The following is a 12,632-nucleotide window of genomic DNA, read 5'->3' as shown; positions in this document are numbered from 1 at the left end:
CCCAACACAGTCCAAGGGTAATGTTTGTTTACATACGAAAGGAATAAAAATGACAGAACAGAATCATATTTCTTTGGTCTTGCCATGGAATAGACTACAAGAACTACATCTGAGAGGACAAGGCTGAGAGGCAGGGTTTTGGGGGCTGAAATTGTATGTAAGTGCAGCATTAAAAGGGCACAGGGACTCTGGAGACAGACTGCCTAGTTTTGAATATCAGGTCTGCCATTAACAAGCTATTACTGAAATAACTCTTTATCTAATTTCCCTCATCTGAAAAAAGGGAAGTAATAATATTATACTACTAAACAGGGTTTGTTGTGAAAATGATCTGACAATACAGGCAAAGCATTTAGAACAGTATTGGCACATAGTAAATGGTTTATGTGTTACTATTTTATCTACTATAGTGTAAGCTTTATAAAAGCAAGGATTTTAGTCTTTCTTTATTAAACTATATGCCTAAAATCATGCTTAACACAGAGAAGGTACACAGTAAGTATTCACTGAATGAATGAATGAACGCATTAATAAGAAACATTTTGTTGTTAGAGAAAGAGAAGCAGAAAAGCCTTATTTAAAAGAGAAGGTAGGCTCTGCGCAGTTGCTCACATCTGTAATCCCGAAATTTGGAGGGCTGAGGCAAGAGGATTGCTTGAAGTCAGGAGTTCGAGACCAGCCTGGGCAACAAAGTGAGACCACGTCTTTACAAAATTAAAAATTAAAAAACATTAGCCAGGCATGGTGGCGCACACCCGTAGTCCCGGCCACGTGTGAGGCTGAGGCAGGAGGATCACTTGACCCCAGGAGTTCCAGATTGCCGCGTACTATTGATTGCACTACTGCACTCCAGCCCAGGTGACAGGGTGAGACTGTCTCTAAAATAAAATAGAAGACAGAAAAACAAAGAGAACAAAATGTCCTGCTCCTCCTCTTCTACTTTTTCAAGAGATGCCATCCCTCACAGACCATTTTCTCTTAGTTGTATTGAGAGGTATAACATCAGCATTCATTGAAAAATGTTTTCAGAAACAGGTGTATAACAGCCTTTGGTGTATTTGTTTCAGAAGTTAGGAGATGACCTTATTACTCAAAATGTGGTCCTCTAACCAGCAGTATCAGCATTACATAGGTCCTTGTTAAAACAGCCAATCAGCAGACAGCCAAGACCTACTTCACCAGATTCTGTATTTTAAAAAACTCCTGAGGTGAACACCACGCATATTAAAGTTTGAGAAGTACTACTCTAGACCACTTTAAGAGCACAGGCTATAGAAGGATCAGGCTTCAAATGTAGACTCTGATACTTTATTATGTATATGACCTGAGGCAACATTATAAATGTTCCAATTTCCTCATCTGTAAAATTAAAATAATAATAGTAGTTACCTCAAAGAGTTGCTATGAGGATTAAATGAAAATCCATATGCAGCATTTGGTAGACTGCAAAGAAAACAGGATGTGCCCAATAAATGTTAGCTGTTATTGTTGAAATCCCCCATTATGTACTATAAGGCCCCACAAATATACTTCAGCATTAACTATTAGGAAGAGCTTAACTAGAAAAACAGTATTTCTGTTTTTCTTTCTACTTTAAACTACATAATCAGTCTCCGTTCAAGATCAGTGTCAATTTTGAGGTCTTGTATTAGAAATAATTGCCTCTTAAATTTCTATTATTCTGACCGTGGTTTCCAATTCACATTTTCTCTGGCTTTGATTTTAATTGTGTACGGGAATAAGAAAATATGTGAATGAATGACCAAAATGAACAAATAATATTAAGTTTAAACCTAGAACTAATCCCTGGAAAGTACTACTAAAAAAAGAATAGAAATTCAATAGGAGTTTTACACTACTTTAAAATTATTATGCATGGCTGGCCACAATGACTCATTCCCGTAATCCCAGCACTTTGGGAAGCCAAGGCAGGAGGGTCGCTTGAGGTCAAGTCAAGACCAGCCTGGGCAACAGAGCAAGACCCCATCTCTACAAAAAATAAAAAATGAAAACTAGCCGGGCCTGATGGCACACGCCTGTAGTCTTAGCTACTCAGGAGAGGCTGAGGGGCCGGGATCACTTGAGCCCAAGAGTTCTAAGCTGTAGTGAGCAATGACTGCACCACTGTACTTCAGCCTGGGCGACAGAGAGAGATCCTGTCTCAAAGGAAAAAAAAAAAAAACTTTCCTAAAGTAGTCTGTAAGTTTAATTTTAACATATGAAAAAGAATTCTTCAAAGCAGAAATTGGGCTTAGAAATAAAACCACCACAGACATTTGAAATAAAACCACATAAGCAACGAAGGACGGTAATCAACATTTCAGCTAAAAAATGCTTAATATATAGGAACATTATTATATACTACACGGAAAGGCATAATTCTTTGTTTACAAGCAATGCTTGTAGATATAGAATGCTTTCTATAAATGGTTTCCTAAGAGCAGCAAATAAAGGAATAACACATTATTTTTAGGTTCTAATCAAAACTAGTAGAGGCAAACTAAAAGCAAAGAAAACATGGTAAGGAAAGCAAATTCCTTCCCTTGTCATTAAAAGGTTATCGATAACAAACATTAAGATGTTGGTCAAAATTTCAGTTGGCTTCTTTCCTTTTGGAGAGCTCAGGACTTGGCTCTGTCTTCCTAGAATGGTTAGAATTTGATCTGCCTAGTTAAGCAAATTAGAAAACTCAATCGAAATCAGGTTTAACAATTACAATTATCACAGACTTAAAGAGTTTTCAAAGCATAAAAAAAATTAACAACCCCCCAAAAAAACGGACAAAGAACTTGAATTAACATTTTTCCAAAGAAGATATACAAATGGTCAATAAATACTTGAAAAGATAGATGCTTAACATCACTTGTCAATAGGAACTAATAATTACAATGAGATGTTGCTATAAAAAAAAAACAGAAACAAGTGTTGGTGAGGATGGGAAGCAAGTAGAGTCCCTGGATATTACTGGAAGGAATGTAAAATGATGCAACTGCTGTGGAAAACAGTATGTGTTTCCTCAAAAAATTAAACACAGAATTACCACATATGATCCAGCAATTCCACTTCTGGATTAAAAGAAGGGAAAGCAGGGACTCAAGAGATATGTGTACACCCAGTTCATGGCAGCATTATTCACAATGTCCAAAAAGTGGAAGCAATTCAAGTGCCCACTGATGGATGAATTGATAAACAAAATGTGGTATATACATACAATGGACAATTATTCAATAATTTATTATTATTAAAGGAAGAAAATTCTGACACACACTACAACAGTGGTTCCCAACCTTTTGGCACCAGGGACCTGTTTCGTGGAAGACAATTTTTCTACAGGAGGTGGGCTGGGGGGATGGTTTTGGGATGAAACTGTTCCATCTCAGATCATCAGGCATTAGATTCTCATGAGGAGTGTGCAACCTAGATCCCTCGCATAAGTGGTTCACAATAGGGTTTGTGCTCCCATGAGAATTTAATACTGCCATTGATCTGACAGGAGGTGGAGCTTGGGCAGTAATGCTCACTCAGGTGGTAATGCTCACTCATCCCTGCTCACCTCCTGCTGTGCAGCCCAGTTCCTAACAGGTTACAGACTGGTAACAGTCCTTGGCCCGGGGGTTGGGGACCCCTGTAACATGGATGAACTTTGAAGACACTATGCTATATGAAATAAGCCTTGCACAAAAGTGCAAGCATTATATGATTTCTCAGATATGAATGATCAAATTCATAAGAGACAGATAGCAGAATGAGAGATGCTAGGGGCTAAGGGGAAGGAAAAATGCAGTTTAATGTTTAAAACATACAGAGTTTTAACTGAGAAAGATCAAAAAAGTTCTGGAGATGGATGGTGGTGATGAGTGCATCACAACAATATGAATGTACTTAATGCCACAGAACTGTATGGTTAAAAATGGTTAAAATGGTAAATTTTATGTTATATTTTGCCACAATAAAAAAGTTCATTAAATGTCTTCACATTCCTTAGTAAAAAATACTATGTTTTGATGATTTGACCATTTTTTACTAAGATATCTTTAAATGTTCTATATAAAAGAGCAACATATTTGATGTTTTTGACCTCATTTTCTTTAAATTAAGGAAAAATCAACCTCTTTTTATAAGAAGGTTCCCAATTCAAATTGAGATAGAAATTCAGAATTACATAGTTGGGAAGAGGAGTGGAAGAATATGGAAGAGATTACAAAACAAAGCAAAACAAAACACACAAAAAAAACCTTGTTTAGGTGTTTCTTCCTCTTTTTTAGTCTCCTCATCCTCTAAGCTGGGACTTTCCCGAGAAGAGTTGTCTTGTTGGCTAGAGTTTTTCAATAGTACAGGATCAATTTGTGCTTTCAGGAGTGCAAGAGTCTCAGCCAACTCGTTTCGATTTCTAAACAAGGAAAAAAATAAGACAGCATAAAAATCTTTTTCCTGCTCTAGAGAACTTTTTGAATAATACCGATAGAAATTAAAATAAAAAAGAAAAATACATTAAGAACATCAAAAACACAGGTACAGCTAGCCCTAATTAATCCTGAATTTTAAAAGCACTAAGAAAAACACATTAAAATATACTGTTCTTCAGAGAGGAATATTAGATTTTCCTCTCTACTGTTTGGAATGACAATGAATATCTCTTTGGTTGAAAAGAAAAGTGGAACAAAATTAAACAAAAATCAATGTTTAATAACTTTAAAGGTAGTATGTAATCTCTAAGGAGATGAAATCAATGTAAAACTTGATTGCAAAAGCATTTTTTGTTTTGTTCTTGATTCATTTGGAAATAATTCTTTTCTACCTTCAGAGACAACAGCATTTGATATTGCTACATAATTAAGAACCAGAACTTTCTGAATAATTACAGCAAAACATCAGTTCCAGTAACACAATTTAAAAACATAAAAAATTTTGGTAGCTGATTTTATTTTGTTAATAATGGTTTATAACTGATTCAACAATACCAGAAAATTCCAAATAAATAAGAGTCTAACGTATAAATTCTACTTTAAAAAAAAAAAAGGCTGGAGTTCAGTGACCTGATCTTGGCTCAAGGTAACCTCAAATTCCTGGGCTTAAGACCCTCTACCTCAGCCTCCCAAGTAGCTAGGACTACAGTTGTACATCCCTATATCTGGCAAATAAAATCCTATATTTTTACTGGCAAAAACAAAGGTGTGGTATGGTTAATTTAAATGCCACTTACAACTGAGAAAACTTACTTGGATATTTTTCTTGCTCAGACAAGCAGTGCATAACACTGAAGATAAAGAGCGATTCTGGACTAAGAGTTGGGAAACTTAGTTCTAGATGTGCCACTAGGTTATTAATTAGCAACAAGATCCTCCCATTTGTGTTCTCAATGTGTGATGTAAATACCTCTAATTCAAAGTGAAAACTGTTAAGATGAAATGACTCTTTTTCTTATCTGTCATGTCACACATATGCCTCCTACCCTCCTCTCCCTTTCCAATTCCATGCCAGCTAGATTCTACTGCTTTAGAGTAGGAACTCTGCATTCCAAAGAGCCCCTGGACAAGTCATATATCCTCATTAGGCCTCAGCTTTCTTATTTATAAAAGAATGGATTCTCTTGAGTATTACTAAATTGGTCTTCTGAAGAAAGCAGTAAAATTGCCACGGATAAAAATCAGAAATTAAAATGACAACAATTTATTATGCATGAGAATGAAACATACATGTTCATACATATTATATGAGCATATATAATACACAGTCTAGAATTTTAATTATCTAATATCAAAAGGTAAGACTAGATGTTTTGTCTTGTCTGGTCTTGCCTCCATTTTACAGAAAGGAAAATTAAGACTCAGAGACTTTATTTTTGGCAAAGATCCAGTCCCCTAATTTCATTACAACCTTCTTCTAACTTAAGCATCTATGCTTTATTACTTCTCATATTCCATTCAGAATTCCATGTTAAAAGAAAAAGAAAAAGAGGATTCCATATACAACAAATGGCTCAATCTATTTGTTATTTCTCAAAGTCATGGTGGGAACTGAAGAGTATACTGAAGTTATACAACATACCAATTTTAAAAAGCTTCAAAACGTAAAAGAGCTAATATTGCTAGGAAAATCTATTTCAATTACTTCCACTACTTTTTTTTTTTGAGATGGAGTTTCACTCTTGTCACCCAGGCTGGAGTGCAACGGCAGGATCTTGGCTCACTGCAACCTCCTCCTCCAGGGTTCAAGCGATTTTCCTGCCTCAGTCTCCCGAGTAGCTGGGATTACAGGCACCCATCACCAGGCCTGGCTAATTATTTTTGTATGTTTAGTAGAGATGGGGTTTCACCATGTTGGTCAGGCTAGTCTCCAACTCCTAATCTCAGGTGATCTGCCTGCCTCAGCCTCCCAAACTGTTGGGATTACAGACGTGAGTCACTGCACCCGGCCTACTTCCACTACTTTAAGCAAAAAGGGAATTTAGCAGTAAAATTTATTAAAGAACAACTCCCTAAAAGGCTTTTAATCTGTTTAATGTGTTTAAACACAAGCCTAAGGTAGTGGTTATTATATGAAAACAGAAAATTACCCATCTTTGGGTTTTGCCTATTTTGAATAATGAAAAAAATCCTAAATCTGAGTTAGAGGAAATTTTTATGAATTCCTTCAAATCACAACCAAATTTCTTTTTTTCCTTTTTTTTTTTTTTTTTGAGACAGAGTCTCGTTTTGTCGCCCAGGCTGGAGTGCAGTGGCGCGACCTCGGCTCACTGCAAGCTCCACCTCCCGGGTTCACGCCATTCTCCCGCCTCAGCCTCCGAGTAGCTGGGACTACAGGCGCCCGCCACCACGCCCGGCTAGTTTTTTGTATTTTTAGTAGAGACGGGGTTTCAGTGTGTTAGCCAGGATGGTCTCCATCTCCTGATCTCGTGATCCACCTGCCTCAGCCTCCCAAAGTGCTGGGATTACAGGAGTAAGCCACTGCGCCCGGCCAATCACATCCAAATTTCTTAACACTATCTACAGAATCTTTTAGACTAAGGACCCTAACAACAATCCAGTTGTTTTGCTACCCCTCCCTCACTTGTTCTCTGTTCTCCATACCATTTCTTCTCTCAGGCATGTTAAATCAGACATATCCCTCCAAAATACCAGGCTTTCTTAGGATATCAGGTGACTGATTACACTTCTGCTCTCTTTGCCTGGAATGTGTTCCCCATGGCTAATTCCAATTACTCTCTCAAAGACAAGAATAGAATAAACAAAATCTAGTATATCTACATATGGAAATACTATTCAGCCATAAAAAGGAATAAAGTTCTGATTTATATTACACGGATAAACCTTGTAAAGATTATTCTACTTGAAAGTGGTCACACATGGCTAGTGGTGGTTCCCAGCACTTTGGGAGGGCAAGGCAGGTGGATCACCTGAGGTCAGGAGTTCGAGACCAGCCTGACCAACATGGAGAAACCCCATCTCTACTGAAAATACAAAATTTTCCGGGTGTGGTGGCACATGCCTGTAATCCTAGCTACTTGGGAGGCTGAGGCAGGAGAATCCCTTGAACCTGGGAGACGGAGGTTGTGGTGAGCTGAGATCATGCCATTGTGCTCCAGCTTGGGCAACAAGAACGAAACTCCGTCTCAAAAAAAAGAAAAAAAAGAGAAAGAAAGAAAGTGGCTGCACACAAAAAGTCACGTATCATATAATTCTATGTTTATAAAATGTTGAGAATAGTCAAATTATAGACACAGAAAGATTGGTGGTCGCTAAGGGCTAGGAAAAGGGAGACTGAAGAATAACTGCTAACGGGTACTGGGTTTTCTTTTTAGGGTGAGAAAAATATCCTGGTGTTAGATAGTGGTACCAGTTGCATAACTTGTAAAAAACTAAAACTAAAACTAAAAACTACTCAATTATATACATTTTACAAAAAAGAGATGGTGGCTTGGACAAGAATGTAGCTATGAAGGAGAACTGATCAAATTCTAGATACAATTACGCATGAAGAGCTGATTGGATTTGCTGTTAGGGTAGATGTGGAGGGAGAGAAAAAGCAAAGTTACAGATGTGCTCCAAGGTTTTGGGCCTTGGGGTTTACACTTGGTATAAAAGCACTCTCTGTAGTCCCACTCTGTTCCTGAAGAAGCACCTGATGGAATCTGGTATAAAGTCTCCATTTATTAAAATTCTCTCATCATTAATAACCAAACACTACCACTTGGTTATATTTACATCTCTGCTTATCTTTTTCATTCCCAAAGAAATTCTATTGACATATTCCATAGGGTTGAGCCAGTGAAAGAATGTAGCTGCCATTAACTGAGATGAGATGCTCATATTAGGGTAGAAAGGTTCAAAGTTTAGTTTTGGGCAGACTGGTTACTGACTTTGACTTAACCAGATTTTAAACTGTTTCCTGTATGTACCTTAAGTTAATCTAGACTTCAATGAAATGGAACACATCATCCTAACCATTATTATTGTGAAATATGATTTCTCCCAGCCTAGGAGTTGTTCAGAGTTTGAATTAGTGGTAGGTGCTAAACATTTCAGAAGCAATGAAGAAAAATAAATAAATAAATAACAAAAAGAAACAGACCCTCCTGACCACCCGCCCCCCGCTGGCAAAAAAAAAGTCAAGCATAGGTATTATCTTATAGCAAGTATGAGCCAAGTATCTGGTTCTTCCACAGCACCCTTGATAATCTCCATCACAGACTTTGTGACTGTATTATTTAAAATTTCCCTGTACCTTTCTTCCATAACAAGAACTCCTTAAGAAATCGGACCAGATCTTCACATCTACAGAGCATAGCACAGTATAAATATAGCAAGTCTTTTGTAAATATTTAAAATATATGATTCCAGAATTGAGCAACAACATGCCAACTTTTTGGTATAAATTCCAAATTATTCAGTAGGCAAAAAAATAAAAAATAAAAAAAAATTATGGAGGCCAAGAAAACTGAAGAGAAGCATTAATTAGTAATATCAATAGCAGTACTGTTCATCTAAGATGTTAACATTAGTGAATGAGTACTGTGTTCCAAGTATTAATTATTCCAAGAGTTTTATATTAATTAGTTCATATAATTCCAATATAACCCAATTAAATAGGTATTAAATTATTCTCATTTTATGACTGAGGAAACTGAGGACACATAGAGAGGAATGGTAATTTGCCTAAGGTAAGTTAGTACAATTTAGCAAGACTGAATTTCGAATAGTCTGACTTTAGAGCCCATCTTAATCACTGTGCAATACTAGCAGGTTATATATATATGGTTTAGAAATGCATTCATACAGTTTGTAATTATGGGTACATGAAAACTGTATATACTATTTCAAATTCAGCTTTTTGAAAATGACTATCAAACCATTATCAGTTTTGAAAATATTTTTAATGAGGTATAATTCACATACTGTAAAATAAACATATTTTAAGCACTAAGTTCATCAGTTCTGACAAATGCATACATTGTGTAATCTAGACCACAATCAACATAAGGAGTATCACTATTCCCACAAAAATTCCCTCCTGTCCTTTCCTACTGAATTCCTTTTCCCCACCAAAGCAAGAAGAAATCAGTCTTGATTATGATAATCATAGATGATATGGTTTGGCTGTGTCCCTACCCAAATCTCATCTTGAATTGTAACTCCCACAATTCCCACGTGTTGTGGGAGGAACCCAGTGGGAGGTGACTGAATTATGGGGTGTGTCTTTCCTGTTCTGTTCTTGTGATAGTGAATGAGTCTCATGAGATCTGATGGTTTTAAAAATGGGAGTTTCCTGCACAAGCTCTTTCTTTGCCTGCCGTCATTGATGTAAGACATGACTTGCTCCTCCTTGCCTTCTGCCATGATTTTGATGCCTCCCCAGCCACGTGGAACTATGAGTCCAATTAAACCTCTTTATTTTGTAAACCGTCCAGTCTTGTCTTTATCAGCAGCATGAAAAAGGACTAATACAGTAAACTGGTACCGGGAGTGGGGCGTTGCTGAAAAGGTACCCAAAAATGTGGAAGCAGCTTAAAAAGTGGGTAAAAGGCAGAGGTTGGAACAGTTGGAGGGCTCAGAAGAAGATATGAAAATGTGGGAAAGTTTGGAACTTCCTAGAGACTTGTTGAATGGCTTTGACAAAAATGCTGACAGCAATATGAACAATAAGGTGCAGGCTGAGGTAGTCTCAGATGGAGATGAGGAACTTGTTCCCAAACTGGTGTAAGGGTGACTTTTATTATGTTTTAGCAGAGACTGCTGGCATTTTCCCCTGCCCTAGAGATCTGTGGAACTTTGAACATGAAGGAGATGATTTAGGGTATCCGGAGGAAGAAATTTCTAAGCAGCAAAGCATTCAAGAGGTGACCTGGGTGCTATTAAAGGCATTCAGTTTTATAAGGGAAGCAGAGCATGAAAGTTTGGAAAATTTGCAGCCTGGCAAGGTGATAGAAAAGAAATCCCATTTTCTGAGGAGAAATTCAAGCTGGCTGCAGAAATCTGCATAAGAAACAAGGAGCCAAATGTTATCCCCAAGACAATGGAGAAAATGTCTCCAGGCATGTCAGAGGTCTTCACGGCAGCCCCTCCTATCACAGGCCTGGAGGCCTAGGAGGAAAGCATGGTTTCGTGGGTCAGGCCCAGGGTCCACGTGCTGCGTGCAGCCTAGGAACTTGGTGCCCTGCATCTCAGCCACTCCAGTCATGGCTGAAAGGGGCCAATGTAGAGCTCAGGCCGTGGCTTCAGAGGGTGCAAGTCCCAAGCCTTGGCAGCTTCCATGTGGTGTTGAACCTGTGAATGCACAGAAGAATTGGAGTTTGGGAACCTCTGCCTAGATTTCAGAAGATGTATGGAAATGCCTAGATGCCCAGGCAGAAGTTTCCTGCAGGGGTGGGGCCTTCATGGAGAACCTCTGCTAGGGCAGTGTGGAAGGGAAATGTGGGGTCAGAGCCCCCACACAGAGTCCCTACTGGGGCACCACCTAGTGAAGCTGTGAGAAGAGGACCACTGCCCTCTAGACCCCAGAAGGGCAGATCCACTGACAGCTTGCACCGTGTGCCTGGAAAAGCCAGAGATACTCAATGCCAGCCCATGAAAACAGCCAGGAGGGAGGCTGTACAGGGGCGCAGCTGCCCAAGACCATGGCAACCCACCACTTGCATCAGCATGACCTGGATGTAAGACAGTCAAAAGAGATCATTTTGGAGTTTTAAGATTCGATTGCCCTGCTGGATTTCAGAATTGCATGGGGCCTGTAGCCCCTTTGTTTTGGCCAATTTCTTCCATTTGGAATGGCTGTGTTTACCCAATGCCTGTACTCCCACTGTATGTATCCAGGAAGCACTAACTTGCTTTTGATTTTACAGTCTCACAGGAAGAAGGGACTTGCCTTGTCTCAGATGAGATGCTGGATGTGGACTTCTGAGTTAATGCTGAAATGAGTCAATACTTTGGGGAACTGTTAGGAAGGCATGACTGGTTTTAAACTATGAGAACATGAGATTTAGGAGGGGCCAGGGGCAGAAAAATATGGTTTGGCTGTGTCCCCACCCAAATCTCATCTTAAATTGTAACTGCCACAATTCCCACGTGTTGTGGGAGGAATCCAGTGGAAGGTGATTGAATTAAGGGGGGCAGGTTCATTTCCTGTGAGTGAATGAGTCTCACGAGATCTGATGGTTTTAAAAACAGGAGTTCCCTGCACAAGCTCTCTCTTTCTTTGCCTCCTGCTATCAATGAAAGGCATGACTTGCTCCTTCTTGCCTTCTGCCATAATTCTGAGGCCTGCCCAGTCACATGGAACTGTAAGTCCAATTAAACCTCTTTCTTTTGCAAATTGCCCAGTCTTGGGTATGTCTTTATCAGCAGCATGAAAATGGACTAACACAACAGATTATTAGCTTTATTAATTCTAGAACTTATCACAAATGGAATCAAACAGTATGTGCTTCTTTCACATACAAGGAATTTTGAGACAAATCTATACAGTTTCATAGATCACCCCTTTTTATTGCTCAGTAATAATTCATTGTATGAGTAATGTTAAGAATAAAGATGCTATGAACATTCTTATACAAGGCTTTTTGTAAACATGCTTTCATTTCTCTAATATAAATACCCAGAAATGAAATTTATAGGTTATAGGATAACAGTTTGTTAACATTTGAAGAAACCACAAAACTGTTTCCCAAAGTGGTTGTATCATTTTACACATACAACAAGGTGTTAAGAGTTTCAGTTGGTGCATATCCTTGCTAACATTTGGTGCTGTAAGCCATTTTCGTTTTACTAATTCTAATAGAAGTAAGATAATACCTCATTGTGGTTTTAATTGGAAATTCTACAATGAATAATGATGCTAAGCACTTTTTCATATGAATACTGGCCATATGTATATATTCTTTATGAAGTAACTGCCCAACAGTCTGCATATAACTTTGTCTTCCTTAGTATACTCGATATAAAAGTACTTCTGTAGTCCCACTAAGATCCTGAAGAAGCTTGTGATCGAATCTGGTCTAAGGTCTTTATTTGCTAAAATTCTCTAATCATTAATAACTAAACACGACCACCTTGTTATGTTTACAAATCTTTGCTTATCTTTTTTTTTTTTTTTTTTGAGACACAGGGTCTCACTCTGTTGCCCAGGCTAGAGTGCAG

General features: G+C 38.2%; 1 protein-coding gene across 1 annotated transcript in view; it reads right to left on the bottom strand.

Moving 5' to 3' along the window:
* The window catches only part of RSF1 (remodeling and spacing factor 1), a 161,725-nt gene that overhangs the window by 60,163 nt on the left and 88,930 nt on the right, over window positions 1–12,632 (bottom strand). The window contains exon 5 of the mRNA XM_011989727.1: window positions 4,236–4,390. Within this exon, the coding sequence (XP_011845117.1) occupies window positions 4,236–4,390 (155 nt within the window). The remainder of the gene's footprint in view (window positions 1–4,235; window positions 4,391–12,632) is intronic.

This window comes from Mandrillus leucophaeus, unplaced genomic scaffold (assembly GCF_000951045.1).
Source record: "Mandrillus leucophaeus isolate KB7577 unplaced genomic scaffold, Mleu.le_1.0 Scaffold360, whole genome shotgun sequence".
NCBI classification, from domain to species: domain Eukaryota; kingdom Metazoa; phylum Chordata; class Mammalia; order Primates; family Cercopithecidae; genus Mandrillus; species Mandrillus leucophaeus.
The sequence above is the reverse complement of the archived record's forward strand: the minus strand, read 5'-3'. Positions and strand labels throughout refer to the sequence as shown.